Here is a 23,843-nt window from a genome sequence, read left to right as displayed (position 1 = left end):
AAATTTCTTTGCTTTGGAAATAGAAATTCGGGCCGAAAGGAAGATATTATTTTATTGAACACCACTCTAATTATCTACACATACAAAAGAAGGTACGATTATAAAGGCCATGGAATCTGTGCTTTCAGGTTTAATTATTCCCATGTTATCCAGCCTTGCAACAACCCATGTACTTGTAGGAGCTCCGCAAGATGCAAAAAGCATACAAAGGCACAGTCAAATAATTTTTTTATCATTTAAAACATATAAAATGATTAATGATGCATGAATTAGAAAGGTATAGATATTTTTTTTTATTTTGAAAAGGACGATTACCCCAGCCTCTGCATCTGCATTTGGGCGATGCATGCAGCCATTTTATTAATTATTCATAAGGACCTTACAAAGTAGTACATCAGGTAGTCTGAAGCCACCATCCTAGCAACAACTGTCGCTGCTCCTATCCACCTGATGAAAGGGTGCCGATAGTCCGAGCCTAATACCAAATAGATATCGCACCAAAGCCTAACTTCTAAATCTGGAGGCCCCAACCGAGCCACATACTGAGTTTGGGGTACAAACCGGTCCGACGCACTCTCATGTGTCGTCGCCGCCATCTTCAACCAATCCATCTTCAGAGCAGAAACTAACGCATCGACCTTGCCAGGCCTCTCTGCCATCGACGCCACCATGACGCCAGACAGCGTCCTCCTCCTGCACGAGTCCATCTCCGCGCATCGGACGCCGAGTCTCCACTGGGCCACGCCGCCGAGATCCGCCGCCATCGATGAGTAAGATGAAGCACCGCTCCACCAAAGAAGCCGTCCACTGGTCCCTCGAGCCCGTGTACACCTCAAAAAATGACGCCCCCAAGAGGGAAACGACACCAAAGCGCCGTCGTCATCCGATCTACTGACAAGAAAGGTATAGATATGCTAATACTAAAGTTTTTCTTTCTCAAAAAACGTTTTCCTAGAGAGGTAATGCTGCACTATTTATTTATGTAGGAAAAACACGTCAATCAATTCTATTTCTAAGTTTTAGTAACAAAAACATTGACGTGATAAAAAAACATATTCCTAAACTGTGAATTCAGAACCTAGGGATGAAAAAAAGGATTGAACATATGAAACTTCCGAACATTTTCACTTCTCAAGCCACGTCAATATTGAGAGTGCATTATAAATCTTGGTAATTTTTCGATAAAGTGGCAATGGATATCACATTACTAGATTGATGGCATCATATTTCTATCCCAACTTTTTTAAAATAACTTAGCAATCGAATATACTCACAACATTCTGCTTTTACAATGAACGATCGCTCATATGTTATTTTTTTAGTCGCAAAATCATTTGAGCTTGTGTCATGTGTCGTACGAAAAGTTTAGCCTGGTAAGACCATTGTTGTACACCAACACTGGAATCAGGAGTGGTTCATAAGGAACTATTTTCCCAGAGTGGGTTCTTCATCACAGGTATAAATGATCCAGCTATATTCTAACAAATGAACTGCAGGTCATTTGAACTGCCACTAAATCAGAATCTTAATTCAAAATATTTGTTTTTGTCATGGCCGAGAGAACATTTTTGAAGTTCAAACAATCCCATTGGACAGCTGGCACATTGTTTACTTCAAATTTCCAAGAGCACTATCAAGCTAATCCGCATAGAGTAGCGTTATACAGACGATATTTTTCGGACGAATTTTGCATGGTGTAGTAGACCAAACCATCGGTGAGGTGGACTGAAAGTGCAGCGACCAGTGGATGTTGCATCGTGTGAATTTTGTACAAGGAATCACCGTGTGTGTGTGTAGTATTTTCGATCCGCATAACTAGCTTATGTTCTTTTTGCGGGAAAGACTTTTGATCTATTCATATTCAATTATGATAGTACAACGAAAACCAAAAATAATAAAAATTACATCCAGATCCGTAGACTACCTAGCAACGACTACAAGCACTGAATTGAGCCGAAGGCACGCCGCTGTCATCACCCCTATCTCTCCGGAGCCTGTCAAAACTTGTTGTAATAGACAGTCAGGAATTCATTGTGCTAAGACCCCATAGAACCAACGCACCAGAACAGCAACCGGCGTCGATAAAGAGTATCATAGATCAGAAGGATCCAACTAGAAGACACATGAACATAGACGAAGGATGGCCAAATTAGAGCAAATCCACCAAAGACAGATCCGCTGGAGACACACCTCCACACACACACCAACGATGCTAAACGCACCACTGAAATGGGGGCTAGGCGGGGAGACCTTTATTTCATCTTCAGGGACTCATGTATGTAATACTTCTTCTGGCTTTTGAAAAATGAAATGCTATTAATATTGACAGGAAAGTAAATATATTGAAGGTCTGGAAGTGTTTCTTATATTATAATCCCTCCGTCTCGAAATAAGTGTTCCAACCTATAATTTTATACTAGAGCGAGTATAAAGTTAAGGCATTTATTTTGGGACGGAGGGCTAGTTAAGACTTACAAATAGAGTAGACCTTAAAAAATACTTGCAAAAAGTTATTTCTTAGGCACATAATGCTAACCATTTTTTGTGGATAGTCCGTATTCCAAAGGGAAATGCCCCTTGGTTCATGGGTGTATATATGGGAATTTTTTTGCAAAAGAAGACAAAAAATTATAGATTTTTTTAATAAACTTGACTTTTTTTTTGCACTAGTATATATATTTTCGCAAAGGAAAAACTTCCATTGGCTTCTGGGCAAAAAAATATATTTCTATATACAAGTTACTTTTCACACCTATTTGACCTTAAATTTTTAACTTTTTTCCCTGAAGTCAACAGGAGTTTATTCTTTGTGGATTGTTTTTTGCAAGTACAATAGAAGTTCAACTTTATTTATTTTTCAAAATCATTTATTTTTATTTTTAATTACTATCTTCTTGCATATAGGGTGTATATACACCCAAGAATCAAACGTTCATATCCGTAAACCAAATGGAAGGACAATAGTTTTTTTTTCTGCAAAAATGGGTAAACGCTACAAGTAAAGACCCAGCCCAGCCCACCTCTCCTCTGCTGGTGTCCATTGGGCCTCTGCCCACGGCGTCCATCCATCATCCATCTTTCTAGCTCCACCGTGGAACCACCGCCGCCCACCCCACCCCACCCTCACGGCGTGCGCTCTGGTGGGTAGGACGGCCGTTGCCCCCCTAGGTCTCGCCGCGCACTGCAGCAAAATGGGGGGCGGACGGGAGTAGCGAAGCTTCCTCTTACAGCCCATTCACTACAGCTGCTTCCTTCCTATCCTTCATGCCGCGGAGGCTTTCAGAAATCCGGACCTGCAGGTACATGGAGCCATCGCGTGAGCAATCCATGTTATCTTCCGCCGAATCTGATGCACCCAACCATTTCTTTCGTGGCTTGCTTCAGATTAACCAGCAGTGTCGATGTCGTTTAAGCGATTTCAGTATTTATTACTATTTATTTATGCAGGAAACCAGAGCACTAATGAGGCTCAGTTGATTTCCCTCCAGCAATTTGATTATATGGCTGTGGTTACAAGTTTTGGTTACCTGAAACACCGAGTCGTTCATGGTCTTTACGGATGTGCAGTATCAGACGGTGGCATCAGAATTCGTGTTCCTCTGGAGCCCCAGCCATTGTCTTGAAAGCCCAGTCAAAAGCTTAACACTAAAGCAGTTACAGGAGACGAAGCAACAACATTCAGAACTCCCCGCACATACGCATCTCAGTTATAGTCAGGCTTCGACCCACCCTCTGCTGCATCTTCTTGTCTCCTTGAGCGCAGAGATTTGACGAGGAATTGAGCAGAGGCACCTCATCACACAAGCTCAGGTCCGGCTCGACAAGATGCTCGCCGACGCATACATAGACATAGCCACGCTTTGATGATCCAGGACATAATCAGTGTGTTTGCATTCCAGTGAACACTTCCAATCAGGCAGGCAGGCAGGCAGGAATTACTGACGCTATCATTGATTCCACGGAATGGTGAATTTGGTGATGATTAGTTGTGGACAACAGATGAATAAATCTGCTCTAGTCTGTAGCAGCAGCATCAGTACTAGGATACTTCATGTTAGGGTCTCAAAGGTGGGGCAGACAGGAATTCACATTATTGGTGCCATTAATTGCTTTGTTAAGTTCATCTGCCTGGATAGAAGACTTGTTGTTACAGCACAGACCCATTATCTACACAGAAAAAACTGCAATGATGACACATAGATTGGACCCGGAAGCAGTTCAAAAGAATCTACGTGACGGAAGGCAAAAATAAATTCTTTGCAATGACTAATGTTTTGTGGCAAGAAAAGAAGCCCTTTGTTTGGCATGGAAATTGGGTATGCGCCATGTGGTTATAGAACATGGCAGGAGCTACTACTACTTCCCAGGGATAACTATCAAGCCAAGCCGCACTATCAAGCCAAGCCGCACAATACTACTACTTCGGGCCTCCGCAAAGAGAGAGAAGTAATGACAATTGGGCCCGCTAATCCCATTCCAGGGGGCTTCCAACCCACCGACACCAACTCTCTGCTTCTGCTAGTTGGTCCATCGGGACCTCGGATGCTGCCCACTGCGTAGGGCAGCCAAATCTCGCCCCCTCTCCTACACGCCGCCGCCGTTCCAGGCGTGCGCTCTGCCAAGCAGTACGGCGGCTGCATCAAGCCGCGGAACCTTCCTCTCTTCCCATCTGCGCCCTGCCGAGATGGACGGCGGATCGACCATTGTCTCCTTCATGGTGTGGAGGTTTTCGGAGATTCCCACCTGCAGCTGCAGGTACATCGATTCATCACGTTAGCATCCCATGTTATTACAGAATTTGATTTGAGAAACATTTGTTTAGATAGAACGGAGATTCATTATTTACCATGGGACTCACGCGTATGCTGACTTACTTCGCAGCTCTTCTGGATTTTCATGACGCCGTCATCACAAAATATATTTACTTGGGACAGAGGAGAGCAAGTGGAAATACTCCCCACCTTCTCTGCATCGTCTTCCCAACCTGGGGCAATCATCTATCTTTAATTCTTCGAGGGCTGGCAACCGCTCCAGGAGACCATGCGGCAATACCTCCAAAGCTGGACAACCCAAAATCAACAATTTCCTAAGAGAAGTGAGGCCACACATCCCATTAGAGAGAGCTTTCAGGCCACTGCAGCCAGACACATCGAGACTCTTCAGCTTGGTCAGATTTCCGAGGTTCCAAGGCAGCTTGGCTAGACTTTTGCAGCCCCGAATCATCAAATGCTCTAAGGAGAGCGGAAGGGTCTCCTCATCAGACGATGAAGTGTTCCCCTCCAGGTTGTCACAATGATAGATCCACAGAACACGGAGGTGTTCCAAGCACCGGAGCTCCTCTGATGGCCAGCGGACAAGATCGCTGCATCCAATAAACCTCAGTTGTTCCACGAACTGAAAGCATTTCCAAATTATAAGGTGTAAACTGGACAATCCGGAGCTTCTGACCAAGCTGTTGGGCCCTTCTAGAGTCAGACGCTTAAGTTTTTCAAGAGGTCTTTGACTTTGGCCTTGCTGGGTGTTTAGAGGCAACATGGGTATGTCTTCCGGAGACCAAAGAGTTAAGCTGGCGAGAAATGGCCAGGAGCCTAAACGGATGCTCATAAAAACTGAACCGACTGCAGTACTGTGAACCCCAACTATTCTCAAGTTGCTAACAACGGGGATCACTGGAATGCTTGCAAGCTTGGGGCAATTTTTGATCTCTAGCTCTTCAAGCACCGGGAATGTTAGCAGGTTATCACTACGCTCTCCCACACTATTTTCTGCCCATATCTCCAGGCTTCCTAACTCGATTAATCTCATCTTCTTCAACCTAGGGAAAATTTGCATAGGGGTAATGCATCCTCTGGCTTTGACATCAAGGTTATTACATAATGTTTTCAGGTTATCCATCTTCTCCAAGCACAAAATCTCCAGAGAGACCGATGACCATACGACAGGTATACTCTCGCATCTTGGGCAGTCGGACATTTCAAGTTCTTCCAAACAGTTAAACATCTGAGGCTCTCCTACACTATTTTCTGCCCATTTCTCCAGGCTTTGTAATTCAATCAACCTCATCTTCTTCAACCTTGGGAAAATTTGCAGAGGGGTAATGCATCCTCCAGCTTCCACATCAATGTTATTACATAATGTTGTCAGGTTATCCATTTTCTGTAAGACCAAAATTTCTAGAGAGACCGAGAGCCATATTAAAGGGATACTCTTGCATTTTGGGCAATCAGATATTTCAAGTTCTCTCAAGCAGTCAAACATCTGAGGCTTTCTCATCCATTGTGATATTTCTAGGCCATGATATCCACGTATCTCCAGTTTTTGGATATTACTATGAGGTTCTAAACACTGAAGCACTTCTTCCACGTCTCTAGGCTCATCATCTATTTCTTGGTCCCAAGAGAACAACAACTCACTTAGATTTTTCTTCTGACCTAGATTGGCTTTTTTTGCATTTCTCCCACTCTTTATCTTGCTCAAATTGAACAGTTCCAACCTATTGCTAAGGTGTTGCAAATCTTTGAGCTGCTCTATCCCAAGGCCATCTCCAGTACCCACAACAAATGTTGTTAATATGTGAAGGTTGTTCAGTAGACCAAAGTTTGGAAACATGCTTTCAAGACGATCACAACCAGAAAGATGAAGATGGATGAGCTTTCTCAGTCTTGCCATGTCTTCTGGTAACTGCTGCAACTTCCTGCAATCTATCAGCCTCAATGTTTGCAAGTTATACAACACGCATATTGAATTTGGCAATGCAGCAATGTTAGACCCAGAGAGGTCAAGATACCGTAAATGTTTTGCATTTATAGCCTTGCAAATGACAATTGAAGAAGGTGAGCAATGCAATGCTCTTAATGATGTCGATACTTGCAGCAACTCTTCAAAATCCTTGTGTGATTCTGTAGGAGCTAACAAAGTGCGGAGGTTTGTTCTGCCTTTGCCCAACCCACTGATTTGTTCCAATTCAGCCTTTGACATTTGCATGTGACAAACATCTTTTAACAATGATTTCTTCTGAGTCAGTTCTTCTATACTTGCACATTCATCTGTGACATCTTTTGCTAGATCATGCATTAAATCATGCATTTTACAGTTAATAGTCACATATCCTTTTACACCATAATAGTGTGTGCACTCCTGCTTATCTTGGAGGAAGGACCTCCAAACCAACTCATTGAAAATGAATTCTCCTCTTAGTGTCAAATCCTTTGTTCCCTTCTCTTGAATAAAACCATTTGCCATCCATAGTTGGATCAACCTATCCTTGTCTATCACATAGTCCTTGGGGAAAACTGCTAAAAATGTAAAACATTGCTTCATTTCAGATGACAGGTGTTTGTAGCTCAACTTTAATATAGACATGATCTCATCTTTGCCTCTAACTCTATCCCCAATATCATTTTCTTCGATCGCCTTCCATTCTTGTACTTGTTGATATGAACTTAGCAATCCACCCATTGTCTTGAGAGCAAGAGGCAGCCCCCCGCATTTGTTGACAATACGTCTGCCAATGCTGACCAACTCTGCTTGCTCCTGCTCTACACCGTTGCTATATGCTTTCTGTGCAAACAATTCCCATGAATCTTGTTCACTCAAACATGCTAGCTTATGGGGTCGAAGGGTCTGCATTATAGAGGCCACTTTCTGGCTTCGAGTTGTGACAATAATTACGCTTCCTGGTCCACCAACAGAACACAAAAGAGGCTTCAGGACATCCTCCCAGTTCCTCTCATCTTCATTCCACACATCATCAAGCACGAGCATAAACCTTTTTTGGCCAATGACTTGCTCAAGTTTCTTTTGCAACATCTCAATCGTGTCAGGCATGTCACATCTTCCACTTACAGCCAACTCAATGATGGATTTCAAGAGAGCAATGAAATCAAAGTTGTCGGACACACAGTGCCACATCTTCAACTCGAAATGTTGCTGGACCCCTTGGTCATTATAGACCATCTTAGCAAGAGTCGTCTTGCCAAGACCTCCCATCCCAATGATGGGCAGCACCTGCACTCTCCGCTGATCCTGCTGGTCCAGCAGTAACTTCACCACCACCTCCTTATCATCATCTCTTCCAAAGATCTGGGTAGTCTCGTCCAGTTTTGAGTGCGTCTGCCGCCAAGGATGTTGCCGCTCCTCCCTACGGACAGAACTCTCCAAGCCAAACGTGTTCATCTCCTTAACCAACTTATTGATCTTCTTGAGGACGTTCTTGAGTTTCCTGCTCATTTCAAAGCGGAAGAGCAGCGGGCTGTGGCGCGTGATGTAGCTGAGCACCTTTCGGGTAGTAGACTTGCCAATCTTAGACTGGCGGCGCAGCGCTTCGTACTGGAAGTCGTCGAGCACGTCGTCGGCCTGGTAGGCGACGGACTTGAGCTCCTTCATCCAGCTCTTGACATAGGGATTTGTCTCGCTCATCTCCTCAGCGTTGGCCAGCTTGCACTCGACGGCTAGTAGACACCGCTCGAGCGCTTGGCGGTCGTCGTCGAGGCCACACATGCGGGTCACCGTCTCGACGAGTGCGTCTGTGGCCTTCCCAGCCACGCCGCGCACTAGAGGGAGAAGCAGCGACTCTGCCATGATCTTGCAGATCGGATGAATAGGAAACTGCAGGATATGAAAGAACAGAACAGCTATTAAGCACTGAAAGAACACGAACAACCTTGTAAGCCTCCTATGGAGGAAACACTATGCTCCTAGCTACAAAGCATGGCTTAGCTTAGCTTGTGTAGCTCTTGTATATACATTTTGATATGTATACATAAAAATTTCATGGTCTGTACAGCTAAAAACAGAAGATGAACAACCGATGAAGAGCAAAACAGGGCAAGGATTGAGGAGAGGATTCACCTTAACAACACCCAAATTCGATCTTTGGTGAAAGAGCAACGATACTGCTGCTCGTTCGTCGCCAGCCCTGTGCAGATCTCTCACGCTTCAGGGCTGCTTGGTTTGATAATGGGAGGTTGCTGGAGAGAGGATGCAAGCAAATGGAGCTAGGATGAAGGGATCCAAGATCTGAGATGTATATTTACTGGTACCTACCGGTGGCCCCTCAATTATATGGAGACAATCATGGTGTGCGTCCCCCTGTGGAGAGAACTACTGATGCATGTACCTACGGGTGCCCCCCCTCCCCCCCCCCCCCCCCCCTCATTTATTTGCATCTGTACGCCATTACTACCTCAGTATCATATTTTGGTTAATTTGCTTTATAACTTTTTTTTCTGTTGGCCACTGCTCCAGGACAAATTGAAAACCAGAAATCGCACAGCCAGGAAGGAATTTTCTGTGTGGAATGTATCACCTATGTTATTGCAAGAGAAATTCTAAAGAGGCGCTCCTGCATTAATTCTTTTCATGACACAGCAGCCCAAGTGAAAACTCTGTTGTCTACCTCCAGAGCTTACATCACCAAACAAATATCGGTTTTATCGACGGCTGCGGTTGAAGGAGAGTGGACGATGGCAAATGGAGATAAGATCAAGGAATCCAAGATTTGAGCTGTATGTTCAGTTACTACAGATGATTCCAATCAAAAAATGTGGACAGCGCACCACTTTCCAACTTGTTGATAGGACAATAATTGAAGAGAGAAGCATGCCATGCATGCATCTGCCGTGAAGACTTTTCTCAATTGTGTCACTAATGGTTCTGCAGGAATAGGCAAGACACTGTTTTCGAGCTGGCACATTACGTGTGGACCTGGTAATTGATCCGTATCATTTTTTTTTGCTATATAACTTGATCTATTTCATACTTCATTTTTTTCTGTTGGATGCTGCTCCAGGACAAATTGAACACCAGAGTTCTCATAACTAGGAAGAACTTATGTGTGGGAATGTTATTACCTTTGTTATGCAAAAAAAAAAAACATGATAGAGGCGTTTCAGCATCAATTCTTTTCATGCCCCATCTCCACCTGAGATTTATTTTGAGCACACTAAGTACTACCTCTAGAGTTTAGAGCACCAAACAAATATCACTTTAAGGTTGTTGGAGCACATAAGTAAAATAACATTATAAAGGGGTGTAAGATAAATCATCTGCAGCGCAAAAATAGAGCTGGAGTAAAACTAAAGATGGATTGTGTAAGGTTGTCAATTCGCCAAGGTAGAGCCTGCAATGCTACCAATTTAAAAATGAAAACAGAAAATTATTTGATTTGTTGTGGAATGTCGCTTGCTGTGCTTTTGGTTTTAAATGTAAACCAAAAAAGTGTCTACCATTTGTTTGGGGTTTGGATTAAGAACTTTGGGAGTAGTGAACTTCAGCTGGTTACGGTGGGAGTTCCAGCGCTACTGTGGTCGATTTGGAGGATGAGAAATGATGCTTATTTTCGTGATATCCTTCCACACACAGCCCAGTTTCTGTAACTAACTTGGGTCTGCTTGCTCTGTTTTGCAGGTAAAGGGGTCAAATCGAACAAGGATAAATTGGGGAGCCGGATTGCCCGTGCGCTTATCTAGTGAAGTTTTCCGGGCACCGAGAGCAGATCGAAGATTGAGATGTGATGGCTTGTTGTTGCTGGCTGGATGGGTGCTCTGCTGCTGCTGCTGTTACCTAGCTGTTGCTGCCTGCTGAATTGATAAGCCAAGTTTATCTGAACCTCGAGAGTAGGATTTCCAGCGGAGAGCAGACTGAAGATTGATGTGCTTGTTTGGCTGTGCTTTGCATTTTGTAATTGGCCGAGTTCTAGTAGAGTATTGTTGATCTTTTTATATATTGAAATTAGGGGTAAATATCTCATCCTCTGTTTCAGTCAATTGCTGGAGAATATTGCTGTGACATCAGCTGACTGGAATTCTCCCTGTGCAAACAGCATGCAGATATTAGTTAGCTGAATTCTGTAACCTTTTTTTTCCTCCAAAAAAAAACTCTGTAACCTTATTGAGGGTTTTATAGGCATTCCTCTGCAACTACACAATGAGGTACTGTGTAGATCAAATTTACTGTGTAGATCAAATTTACAGTGATCAAATTTACGGTGTTCGTGATACAGTGGTATTGTCATCGCTATCCCATGCTTGTAGCAAGGACAGGACGGTTTTACTCACCATGCTGCCAACGCCGATTCTCAAAAGGTAGAAACAGTAAGCATAGCTCGTACAAAACAGCTAGTAGGCGGATGGGATCCCAATTTACGATTTTTAGAAGTAGCAAATTTGATTTTCACCGGTTAAGCAAATATTTCTTCAAAGAATCATGAGATACCATTGTATCGTATTTCTTCAAAGAATCTACGTTTCCTTCAATTTCACCATGTTGTGAATCTTCGTTGCCTAGAATGAGAAATGAAAGTAAATGTTATTCAATACACGAAGCACATCAGTATGATTTCCCTACAAGTCCATAGAATCATGAGATGGCCACTTGGTATCTATTTCACAGGATAAAGGAACATAAAACCATTGGATACATCTTAGTGCAAGATCATACTCATTGTCCAAACATTATTGTACTTCTAGTCTACACCCTATGTCTTGCAGAAGGACTAATAGTCACAACCAACAATTTTTAAAATCTCATTGTCCAACAAATTTTCAAAAATCACAAACAATGTTTGAATTTGTGAATATTTTTTAAAATCACGAAAAAAATCAAATTCGTGAACTTTTTTTTGAAATTCTTAAACATTTCTAAATTTTAATATTTTCTGAATTCTTTATTTTACTGAAATTCTTGAACATTTTTCAAATTCATGGACACCTTTTGAATCGACGAACATTTTCTCAACTCTTTGGGAACAATTTTTTATATTCGCAAACATTTGTTTAATCAGCGACATTTTTTGCTGAATATTCATCAAATTTGTGAACACTTAAAAAACCGAATATTTCTTTAATGTGGAAATATTTTGAAAACTCATGAACATTTTCTAAAATTTGAAACTTTTTTTTGAAATCCAGGGACATTTTAAAATTTGTGAACAATTAGAAAACAGAACATTTTTCAAAATCATGAAAAAATTGATGCACTGAAATCTAATTAAAGAAGAAAAAAAGAAAGAAAATAGACACAAAAAAGAGAAAGAGAAGAACGAAAAAGGGCCACCCCGCCTAAGCACATGGGCAGGCCCAAGAGCACACGCGTCGAGAGCGGGCGGTGCGCCGTTCGACGACGCACGCCTCGCTAGACACTAAAATTGAGGTACCCCATGTTTTTGCTATGGGAGCCAAACATGGTTTTAGTTTGTTACACGGTTATATGATTTGATGGAAAACTATTTTTGCTAAAACAACGCAACCAAACAAGCCCTTCGATCTTGTTGATAGACGGTTGAGATGGTTTGGATGTACTTCATCTAGTTCATTTTATTGGGTAGTCTTTGTTACTTGAAAATGATCTAAGGTTTCATCTTTTAGTTTTTCCTCACCACACCCTTTGTCCAACCTTCCATGTACGTCCATCACCCTTCCACTGATTAGTTTTTCAGGCATTCGCTATCCCACCAATCCAATTAAACTGTTTTTTAGCTACCATTCTAAATAAACTGAATTTTATCTTTCAAATCAAATAAATTTTGGTATATTTGGAAATGCCTTGATGGAAAGGAATCAATCACGCTCAGTCTCTAATAAATCTCTAAAGATCTATATTTGGTAATGCCACACATATTACAAAATGGAATATCCTCCTTGCTTTCATTCATCCATCCATCCATCCATCCATCCAACTTTAGTTCTGCTATATACTACGATATATGCATGCACAATAAATCTTACATTATGTTTGCAAAAGTAGGCATATACATTATGTTTGCAAAATTAGGCATATCAAAGCAGTATCTTCAGCACACCACATATCACATATCTCCATATGTGTAATTTTCTATATATTTTTAGTTCTGATGTCAAATTTGTCAAGAATTTCAACCTGATGCATATTTTGGTGCACTATCTATAAGTTGGTTTGGTGCTTGTTTGTTCTTGCTGCAATGGCTGCGACATACCTTGGGTTTGCGAGAGTGTTGGGGATTATGTGAGGGAATGTGCCATTAACAGTGGTGGGGATCATGAACTGGGAAGAAGAAGATCGAAGAAGAGTGATTTAAAAGTAAAAAAAAAAAGAAGCCAACTATGTTACATAAGAATCCTAACCACATATATTCAACATGATTGATGTTGAACCACTAGAATATCTATTCCCCGTTGCAACACATGATCATTTACGTAGTAGATACAAAACAAATGCTTGAGGTTATTTAAAAGGGGCGTGCAACGCGTCTGCTGGCTAAAAGATCGGCTAGGTGGTGAGCCGCCAATTCTGTTGCAACTGAGATTTTGTTGCAAAATTGTCCATGAGGATGGACACGTTTAAGGGAAGGAGGCGGACGCGGCTGCTGCGATCCACGAGGTGATGGTAAGCGTTTCTCTATTTAAAATAGTACTAGTTTACGAGGTGTACTAACATAAAATGAATTATTTATCAGGTGTACGAGATAAAAGGAATTATTTAGTAGTTGTACACGTAAGCCATACAAAAAAATGTTTAAGGTTTTTTTAATAATTTACGAAACATAAAAAAGAAAAAAATTACCAGGCATACGTGTCATATGCTACAAGAATTCAATTTCAATATCCAGTTAGGGTTGCTAGATGTGCAGACCGCACAGGTTGATGTGGATGTGCTCTCTTTTTGGCATGCTCTCTAAACAGCCTGGCGCGCTTATGAATAGGGGTGCTTGCCTTAAGCTAAGCCATGTGGGACTAAAAATTGCTTCTCTGTCGCTTGTTCGTTCGGTTCAGCCACGCACGGCGTTCGTGTGTCCTTCTCTTAAAAAGCTATACTAGTAGTACAATAGATAGGCAGCCCGAAATAATGGCCCATACGTGAGTCATGGCCCACACCTCACAGCTCGATCCGTTTATCTTATGGATACGTATACCGAAATCATTAATTAAGGAGTACTCGTTGCAAAGAACACTCCACTTTCCCAGGTCGCGACAAGTGGCGCACATGCAGCGCGCCACTTGTCGCAACCTGAGAGTTTTCTCTTTTTTCGTAGAGTCGTTTATTCAAAACGTTTTATCTCTTAAACCGTGTGTCCAAATCTCGAACCGTTTTCATCATTGGATTCCTCGCGTCGAGATCTTCAAAACTAGATCCCATGTTGATAGGTTTTGACGAATTTTTTTACGAAAAAAACCGGATGAAAAAACCGAACCGGAAGCACGGTTTTTTTCCCTTTCCGAAAGAGGCACACTCGTGCCTCTCGCGAAATCACAACCGTGCCTCTCGTGGAAGCAAAACTGTGACTCTCGTGAAAGGAAAAAAAACAGAAAACACATTTTTTTTCGTTTTCGAGAGGCACGGCCGTGACTCTCGCGAAAGCAAAATCGTGACTCTCGCGAAAGAAAAAAAACAGAAAACGCGTATTTTTTTTCCTTTTCCGAGAGGCACGGCCGTGACTTTCGCATAAGTACAACCGTGTCTCTCGCGGAAGCAAAACCGTGACTCTCACGAAAGAAAAAAAACAGAAAACGCGTTTTGTTTTTCCCTTTCCGAGAGGCACGGCCGTGACTCTCGCGGAAGCACAACCGTGCCTCTCGCGGAAGCAAAACCGTGACTCTCACGAAAGAAAAAAAAAGAAAAAACACGTTTTTTTTCGTTTCCGAAAGGCACGGCCGTGACTCTCGATAAAGCACAACCGTGCCTCTCGCGGAAGAAAAACCGTGACTTTCGCGAAAGAAAAATAAAAAAAATGCGTTTTTTTGCGCAAATTTTTTTTGATCGAAAAGCTAAGAAAGACCGGGAGAAAACCAAAACGTCAAAAAAACCCGAAAAAAACGTTTAAAAAGCCGAAAACGTTTGCGGAAAAAAAAAAAAATCCGAAGGAAGCGTCCAAAGCGCGACACGTGGCGAATGGCTGAGAGCGCGCCAAATGGCGCTGATCGTTGCGAGGCTTCCGAAGGAGCGCTCGTTAACTAGTTCTCCTCTACGTATACTGACCAATAATTTATCTGTCTGTATCCTTTGCTCAAAAAAGAGAAGAAGAAAAAAAACTGTCTGTATCCAAGCTGTGTGACCAGAAGTGCTGTGTGCGCTGCGTTGCGTTACTGCCAAAACGTTTGGAATTACAAATCCTTCTTGCATCGCTGTCCTTATCTGTCTGCACTCTGTAGTAGTATCGGTAAGATGCTCCATGTCGTGCTCTCAAAGATTCCTACTAAAGGGTGAAGTAGACACAAGATCAGATTATTATTGCCACTAATTATTATTATGCACATTGTACGAATTTGAACAATCTTATCACCAGTACGCTGTTGCTGTTTTGCGGAAGAAAAGTTATTCGCTTTGTTAAGGGAAATGCCATTTGGCTCATGGGTGTAGATACACCATATGGGATTTTCTTTGCAAAATAAGTCAAAAAATTATAGAACCTCTTCTTTTGAATAAACATGACTTCTTTTTTTGCACTGGCACATAATTTTTTGTGAAGGAAAAACTTGCGTTGACTTCTGGGAAAAAAAGATATTGCTATATACAAGTTACTTTTCCCACCTATTGGACTTCAATTTTTTTACTTTTTGCCTTGAAGTCAATATGGGTTTTTCCTTCGTGGATTTTTTACAAGTACAATAGTAGGTCAACTTTATTTAAAAAAAAATTAATTACTATTTTTTTGCATATATACAGTGTATATACATCCAGGAGACAAACGTCCATAGCCGTAAACCAAATGGAAAAATGATATTTTTTTTCTGGAATGGGTAAACAGTACAAGTACAATAGAAGGTCAACTTTAATTTTTTTTAAATCAGTTTTTTTTACTTTTGTGTAATTCCTAATTCTTTTACAAGTAGTACAATAGAAGGTCAATTTATGGAATGGGTAAACACTACAAGTACAATAGAAGGTCAACTTTACTTTTTTTAAATCAGTTTTTTTACTTTTGTGTAATTCCTAATTATTTTACAAGTAGTACAATAGAAGGTCAATTTATTTAAAAAATCATTTTTTTGACTTTTTTGTAATTCCAAACTTTTTTTACATGTAGGCTGTATATACACCCAGAAACCAAACGTCCATATTGGTAAGCCAAATGGAAACATAATAGTTTTTCACCCGCAAAAAAGGAAATAGAATAGTTTTTGTTTCTGAAATGGGTAAACACCCAGGCCAGCCAACCTCTCCTCTGCTTGTGTCCATTGGGCCTCTGCCCACGGCGTCCATCCTGACGCCGCATCTCGCTAGCTCGCCTCCACGCCGCATCTTGCTAGCTCCACCCTCGAACCACCGCCGCTCACCCCACCCCACCCTCCCGGCGTGCGCTCTGGCGGGTAGGACGACGGCGAGATGGGGGCGGATGACCGAGGTGAAGCTCCTCTCACAGTTCGTCCATTAATTCGTTATTGCTGTGGAGGTTTCCAGAGATTCCGACCTGCAGGTACATACATGGAAGCATCGCGTGAGCAATCCATGCTATCAACTTATCATCCGCGGAATCTCATGTGCCCAACCATTTCTTCCGTGGCTTCAGATTAGGTAGCAGTGTCGTTTAAGCGATTTCAGTATTTATTTTTATGCATGCAGGAAAACAGAGCACACATGAGGCTCAGTTGATTTGTCAGATTTTCTTTTTTTAACCTGAAACACTTGGTCGTTCATGGTCTTTACGGCTGTGCAGAGTTCAGGCATACTATATGAGTGTTCCTCTGGAGCCTGTCCAAATTCCAAGTTGTGCAAACCTGAGATGAGATCATTGGGCATCGGCAATCTGCTGCTTGGCGTCAGTTAGTAGCAAATGTGCAGAATTCCCCACACACATGCAGTCAAAAGCTTAACACTAAGCAGTTGCAGGGAAGTATTAGAGATGAAGCAAGCAACAAATATTAACTTCCGGGATATTCTCGGTGGATCCTACCAATGCGAAAGAGTTGTGTCAGGGGAAGTGGCTGGATGTGGTGAGGAAGGAGCAGAGGGCGGTGCGGGTGCCAAACCTCAAGTACGTGGATGCCATGGGGCTCCCCGTCGCCAACGGCATCAAACATCTCACCAGTCACCACCCAGGCGCAGGTCCGGCTCGGCAAGATGCTCGTCGACGCATACACCGCCACAATCTGATCATCCACCAACCAGTTATCAGTCGTTGTGCCTGCTTGATCCGTACTACCATTGATTTCATGGAAGAGTTAATCTGGTGATGGTTAGTTGTGGACAAGAGAACAGGTGAATAAATCTGCTCTAGTCTGTAGTTGTAGTAGCAGGATGCTTCATGTCAGGCTCCCAAAGGTTGCAACTCAAGAAAGGAGCAGACATAAGGTCAGATTATTACTGCCATTGTCATGCACATTGTAGGAATTGGAACAATCTCACAATCAGAACGATATTTCTGTTATGTGGAGGAAAAATTCTTCGCTTTGCCAAGTTTATCTACCTGAAAACAAGACTTGTTCCTACGGCACATATCGATTATCTACACACACAAAAAACAATGATGTACACATAGATTGAAATCAGAAGCATTTGAAACTCTGTGCGTGGATATTGACAGTGAAATTTGGTATGTGGTAGAACATGGCACGAGCTACTACTTTTCAGGAATACATATCAAGCTGAGACGTGGTAGAAATACACTGGAGTCACACCTGCTTCTGCTGTACTACAGATTATAGCAACGCGCTCCTGTATGAAATATTACTACTGCTGGCCTCCGCAAAGAGAAGTAATGACCATTGGGCCCGGTAATCACAGAGGGCTTCGAACCCACCCTCCCCTCTGCTGCTGGTTGGTCCATCATCTGCTCGGCCAGCGCAGCCCACCGTCTGGCTAGTAGGATGGCGGTTGCCTGACGCCGCGGGGCGCGCTGCGGAGGAGGCCCTATTCCATCATCGCTTCCTTCTGTTGGAAATAATCTTGTTGCCTCAAAATATCTAGGCCATGTAGCTGCAGGATGGCAAGAAGCAAACGTAGCAGTACAAACTATCAGTGGCAGTCAAAATATCAGGACATTAGCAAGAAGCATTTGCTACGGCTGCTAGCAGCAAGAAATATCCAATGCATGTCGGCAAGACTTAGCTAGTAAGGAAGTGATGTGTCACCAGGAGAATAGTGCATGCATGAGCTGTACATGCAAGTAGTAAATCCTAGTACGTAGTGTAGTTTCTAGTGTGTGTACGTGGCTGTGCACGTGTTGCTCACCACCAGCTTGTAATCCCCTATAAAAGGGCATGCATCCATCTCTTGTAAACTCAAGCAATCAAGCTTCAAAGGTGTAGTAGTGTACGTGAGCTTCTCTATTGCAAGTGTGTGTGAGTGCTTGTAGATTGAGCTGCAGTGTCTTGTGTCTTCCTTTGATCTCGTACAACAGCGACCACGCAAAGCTGCTCTCTGATTCTCTTTAGTTTGATCCTGGGAGAGCTAGCTACTCGGTAGTTTAGCTAACACCTTCTTCCCCTCTCTGTGTTCTGCCCCTCAGGCCGCGGCGCGCACAGCGGCAAGATGGGGGCGGATCGACATCGATTCGGACCTGCATGTACATCGATTCAACGTGTTACCATCGCATGTTATCACTGGATTTGATGTCAGAGCATTTATTTATTTAGACAGAAGGGAGATAGATAGTTTACCAGGGCACTAATATGTGTGCCGATTTACTTCACATCTATTCTGGATTTTCATGACGCCTCATCAATAATAACCAATCGTCTTACGTGGGACAGAAGAGACCAAGTGGAAATACTCCCCACCTTCTCTGCATCGCCTTTCCAACTCCGGGCTGAGACTTATGACTAAGCATTCGAGGGTTGGCAAATGCCCCAGGAGACCATGCGGGAATTCCACCATAGCTGGGCAGTAATACATCTCTAATGACCTAAGGGAGGTGAGGCCACACATCCCATCAGGCAACGCTTTCAAGTCACTGCACACACTCACAACCAGACTCCTCAGGTTGGCTAGATTTCCAAGGTTCCAAGGCAGCTTGGCCAGATTTTGGCAGAGGAAAATCCCCAAATATTCCAGGGACAGCGGAAGGCTCTCCTCATCAGATGATGAAGTGTCCCCCTTCAAGTTGTCACAATTTTGGATATACAGAAAGCGGAGGCAATCCAAGCACCGGAGCTCCTCTGTTGGCCAGCAGACAAGATTATTGCATCTCTGAAACGTCAGCTTTTCCACAAAAGAAAAGCATTTCCAAACCATCAGGTGTGATCTGGACAATCCAGAGCTTCTGACCAAGCTATTGGGGCCTTCTAGAGTCAAACTCTTAAGTTTTCCAACTGGTCTTTCACTTTCGCTTTGCTAGGCGCCTAGCGGCAACATGGCTATGTCTTCCAGAGACCCAAGAGTTAACTCGACGAGAAATGGCCAAGAGCCCAAACGGATGCTCATACAAACTAAACCGACTGCAGTACTGTGAGCTCCAAATATTGCCAATGCGCTTACAATGGGGATCATTGGAATACTTGCAAGCTTGGGGCAATTTTTGGATTGTTAGCTTTTCAAGCACTGGGATTGTTACCAGGCTATCACTAGGCTCTCCCACACGATTTTCTGCACACATCTCCAAGCTTGGTAAATCAATCAACTCCATCCTCTTCAACCCAGGGAAAATTGGCAGAGCGGTCATGCGTCCTCCAGCTTCCACATCAAGGTTATTACATAGTGTAGTCAGGCTATTCATCTTCCGTAAGGACAAAATCTCCAGAGAGACAGAGAACCATACGACAGGTATACTCTTGCATTTTCGGAAATCATGCATTTTGAGTTCTCTCAAGTATTCAAACATTTGAGACTTTCTCATGCATTGTGATATTTCTAGGCCATGACATCCACGTATCTCCAAATTTTGGATATTACCATTAGGTTCTAAACACTGGAGCACTTCTTCCACATCTGTAGGCCTATCATCTATTTCTTGGTCCCAATGGAACAACAACTCACTTAGATTGTGCTTCTAACTGAGATTCGCTTCTTTTGAATCCGCCCCACTCTTTATTTTGCTCAAATTTAACAGTTCCAACATATTTCTAAGGTGTTGCATGTCTTTGAGTTGCTCTATTCCAAGGCTATCTCCAATATCCACGACAAACATTGTTAATATGTGAAGGTTGTTCAGCAGACCAAAGAAGCTCCGTGGAGAAAGGCAAAAATAAACTCTTTGCAACGAAGCTTGATGTTTTCTCGAAAAAAAAGGAAGCCACATGTTTGTAACTCAGTCCTCTATGGCCAAAAAGAGATAAAGGAAACATAGAACTGAAATATTTTGAAATATTCACAAGATGCTTAACAATACAAGGTTATAACTCGCAAACATATTGATATTGGCAGGGAAATTGGGAATGTGGTGGAAAATGGCAACACAATTAACCTACATGTGGTAGAAATATATTGGAGTCACACCTTTTTTTGTTTCAGATGCTGTGCAGATTAAAGCAACGAACTGTACATGTGTACGAAGTACTATATCCAGAATGCTGGAATTTAGTCTATTTTGGGCAGCCCAATAACTATTTCAGAAATTCCTAATAAATCCTAGAGGCCCACTCAGTCTATTTGTGCAAGGCAAGGGATACTACTAAAGTTTAGTCCCACATTGCTAGTTTAGTGGGAGTTGGACCTCCTTATAAGGGAGGTTCTTTCCCCACTTGTACGAGCATGAGAATAAGAGGGATATCCACGCGCGCTCCTCCTCCGCCGCCCGCCTCGCCACGCCACGCCACGCCACGCCACGCCACGCCTCGCCTCGTCACGACGCGCCGCGGGTTGCGAAAGTGGAGTTTGAATGCGAACGGTGCACCAGAACTTCTCCTTCCTCTAGCGACTACTGACTTCTTCATCACGGACTCCGACGACTACTTCCCCGACGTCGACGACCTCATCGACGACATGGCTGGAGAGGACGTCGACCCCAAGTCCAGTGCTTCTGCTGCTGCTGTCCTGTACGTATTTATGCTCTTTCTGTTAGACGTCCTGCCACAGTTCTTTGCTCTAGTTTCTGCCCTACATGTGTTAGGTTCTACTTCATATATGCAACTTGCTATACTGTCTGCTCTAGATGTGTTTAGTTACAGTTCATATGTGAAGTTGCTGTTTACCTTCTCTTTGTCAAATCGCATGACTTGCTTTATCACTGCTATACTAGTCGTGCTCGATCTAGTATTTCTGTTAATAAAATCATTTGGTAAATTGCTCATATTTCCAACAATCCAAAAACCTTATCATAGGCAATTTACACCAAGTGGTTTTGCTGCTTCCATGAGACCTCCTATGTTTGAGGGTATCCACTATAAGAGGTGGTGCGTGAGAGCAGTCTTATGGTTTTAAACCATGAGTTGCTATGACGCCACTCTTGGCAAACCTGAAGGGGACCTTGATGCTCAACAGGCACAAGCCTTTCAGAAAATGGATACTCTGTTTAAGGCTGCTCTCTTGAGTGTTCTTGGTGAGAACATAGTTGATTCTTATGCGTCGATTGATAATGGAAAAGATATGTGGGATGCACTCGAGGCCAAGTTTGGGGTCTCGGATGCTGGCACTGAGCTGTACATCATGGAGCAATTCTATGATTACAGGATGACTGAAGAGCGCTCCATGGTTGAGCAAGCTCATGAGATACAATCATTTGCTAGAGAACTTGAGCACTTCAGTTTTATGCTACCAGACAAATTTGTTGCCGGAGGTATCATCACTAAGCTTCCTCCTTCATGGAGGAACTTTGCTACCTTACTGAAGCATAAGAGGCACACTATTGGAATCAGCTACTTTGCCATCTGCCAGCTCTTTGCCGTCTGCTAGCGGACGGCAAAGAAGCTTTTTGCCATCAGCTACCCAAAAGCAGACGACAAAGAACTGGCTGATGGCAAAGACCTTCTTTGCCATCAGCCAGTTCTTTGCCGTCCGCTAGCAGACGACAAAGATTCTTTGCCGTCGGCTAGCAGAGGGCAAAGAGGGAGGGGGCCCCACTGACGAGCTGGTTAAAAAAAACTTAACGGCCCCCCTCTTTGCCGTCTGTTAGCAGACGGCAAAGAGCAAGTAACCGGACGACAAAGGGGGGCGGATGGCAAACGTTTAGGTTACTAACGGCCGAGCCCCAACCCCGCCCATCTCTCTCTGTTTCGATCCCCTCCTCCCCGACGACCACCGCCACCCGCCGCCGCCCCCGCCACCCACCGCCGCCCCCTTGCCCCACCTCCCCTCGCCCCGTCGCCCCACCGTCCCAACCACTCGTCGCCGCCGCCGCCACCCGCAACCGCCCCTCGCCCCATCGCCCCCACCACCCGCCACCGCCCCGGCGTCCCGTCTCCCGCGCCGGAGCCAGGCTCGCCGCGGGCCCCCTGCGTCCGCCTCGCGCCCCCCGTCCCGGAGCTAGGCTCGCCGCCGCCCCTGTGCCTGCACCGCCCCCGGAAGCAGGCTCGCCCCTGCGTCTGCCTCGCGCCCCCCGCCCCTGCGTCCGCCTCGCGCCCCCCGCCCCGGAGCAAGGCTCGGCGCCGCCCCGGAGCCAGGCTCGCCGCCGCCCCTGCGCCCGCGCCGCCCCCTCCATCCTCCATCGAGAGGAGCCAAGGTGAGCATTTTTTTGTTTTTTTCTACAGTTTTTCTTTGCTGTTTAGGTTTAATTAGGTTATTGATAGGTTTAGGTTAGTGGTTGGTTTAGGTTAGTGCTAGATTTAGGTTTAGATTATTAGAAGAAGAAGAAAGTTGAAAAAAAGAAGAAGAAGTAGAAGAAGAGGAAAAAGGAAAAAAAAAGGAAGAAGAATAAGAAGAAAGTTGAAAAACAGAACAATATAGAAGAGGAAAAAGGAGAAGAAGAAAGAAGAAGAAGAAGAAGAAGAAGAAGAAAGAAGAGGAGGAGGAGGAGGAGGAAGAGGAGGGAGAAGAAGAAAGAAAAGAAGAAGAAGAAAGAAGAAGAAAGAATAAGAATAATAATAAGAAGAAGAACCTGACGCGCCACCCCGACACCCCGACCCCGACCCCCGACCCTCGACACCCCGACCCCGACCCCCGACACCACGACCCCGACCCCCGACACCCCGACACCGACACCCCGACCCCGACCCCCGACACCCCGACCCCGACCCCGACACGCCACCCCGACATCCCGGCCTGACACCCCGACCCTCGACCCCCGACCCCCGACACCCCGACACCGACCCCCGACACCCCGACCCCGACACGCCACCCCGACCCCGACACGCCACCCCGACACCCCGGCCCGACACCCCAACCCCTACCCCCGACCCCCGACACCCTGACACCACACCCCGACCCCGACACGACACCCCGATACCCCGACACCCGACCCCGACCCCCCGACACCCGACCCCCTGACCCCCCAACCCCGACACCACACCCCGACAACCGACCCCCTGACCCCGACCCCCCGACCCCGAAACAGCACCCCGACCCCGACACGGCACCCCGACACCGACAGGACACTCCGACCCCCGACACCTTCCGAAAAGGTGTTCTTTGGCCTTCCAGAGGCCGACGGGGTCATATATTTGTGAATTATTAGTTAGGTTATATATTTTTCGATTTTGTTATGAAAAACATCATATATATAATTGTGTTGATCGAGTAGTTTTAAATGTGCAGTTGTTTCATCGCTGCGAGGTTTGGTGTTCGACGACCTCGCCGTGCGTTTGACGAGCTCTGCCCCTTCGTTCGTGGGTGAGCACAAATGACAAGTCCTCCTCCCCCATTAATTATTTGATCTATTCCGATGAAACTTGATAGCTAGCTATATATGTGTCTTGAATCATCAGTATGCGTAACCAATATGTGTCTCCCGTTCGAAAGCGTCATAGTTATAAATATGCATGCATTTGCATATTTATAACCTTGATTCTTTTGAATTGTCCAACGCTATCCATGGACAGCCCGAGTATGTGTAGATTGGG

The 23,843-nt window shown here is 44.2% G+C and overlaps 1 protein-coding gene and 2 long non-coding RNA genes across 6 annotated transcripts; 2 read left to right on the top strand and 1 right to left on the bottom strand.

The window, feature by feature from the left end:
• Nucleotides 1-3,091: 3,091 nt before the first annotated feature.
• On the top strand, nt 3,092-5,101 carry LOC147956930 (uncharacterized). The gene is made up of 3 exons (XR_015610049.1): nt 3,092-3,299; nt 3,448-4,755; nt 4,882-5,101. It is a non-coding gene; the product is annotated as an uncharacterized LOC147956930 (long non-coding RNA).
• Nucleotides 4,610-8,991, bottom strand: LOC125521648 (disease resistance protein RGA2-like). 2 transcript variants are annotated; one of them, XM_048686706.2, is made up of 3 exons: nt 8,851-8,991; nt 4,875-8,607; nt 4,610-4,749 (listed from the first exon to the last, which is right to left on the bottom strand). In XM_048686706.2, exon 2 carries the CDS (start codon nt 8,578-8,580, stop codon nt 4,909-4,911), a length of 3,672 nt encoding a protein of 1,223 aa, XP_048542663.1. In that variant the 5' UTR covers nt 8,581-8,607; nt 8,851-8,991; the 3' UTR covers nt 4,610-4,749; nt 4,875-4,908. The 2 variants fall into 2 exon arrangements, 1 of the variants encoding a protein (XP_048542663.1); XR_007289348.2 differs by having other exon boundaries at nt 4,611-4,749; nt 4,847-8,607.
• On the top strand, nt 5,603-10,978 carry LOC125521650 (uncharacterized). Of its 3 annotated transcripts, none has more exons than XR_007289350.2 (6): nt 5,603-5,736; nt 5,887-5,942; nt 6,040-6,094; nt 8,786-9,114; nt 9,247-9,708; nt 10,408-10,978. It is a non-coding gene; the product is annotated as an uncharacterized LOC125521650 (long non-coding RNA). The 3 variants fall into 3 exon arrangements; XR_007289349.2 differs by having other exon boundaries at nt 8,786-9,124; nt 10,408-10,977; XR_007289351.2 differs by lacking the exon at nt 6,040-6,094 and having other exon boundaries at nt 8,786-9,124; nt 10,408-10,977.
• The last annotated feature ends 12,865 nt before the right edge of the window (nt 10,979-23,843 follow it).

Source organism: Triticum urartu, chromosome 7A, assembly GCF_056163025.1.
Source record: "Triticum urartu cultivar PI428250 chromosome 7A, HENAU_Tu73, whole genome shotgun sequence".
Classification (NCBI taxonomy): Eukaryota; Viridiplantae; Streptophyta; class Magnoliopsida; order Poales; family Poaceae; genus Triticum; species Triticum urartu.
The sequence above is the reverse complement of the archived record's forward strand: the minus strand, read 5'-3'. Positions and strand labels throughout refer to the sequence as shown.

What these genes read in the sequence shown, in the direction of transcription:
- LOC125521648 (XM_048686706.2), bottom strand. Translation starts at nt 8,580, where the DNA reads ATGGCAGAGTCGCTGCTTCTCCCTCTAGTGCGCGGCGTGGCTGGGAAG.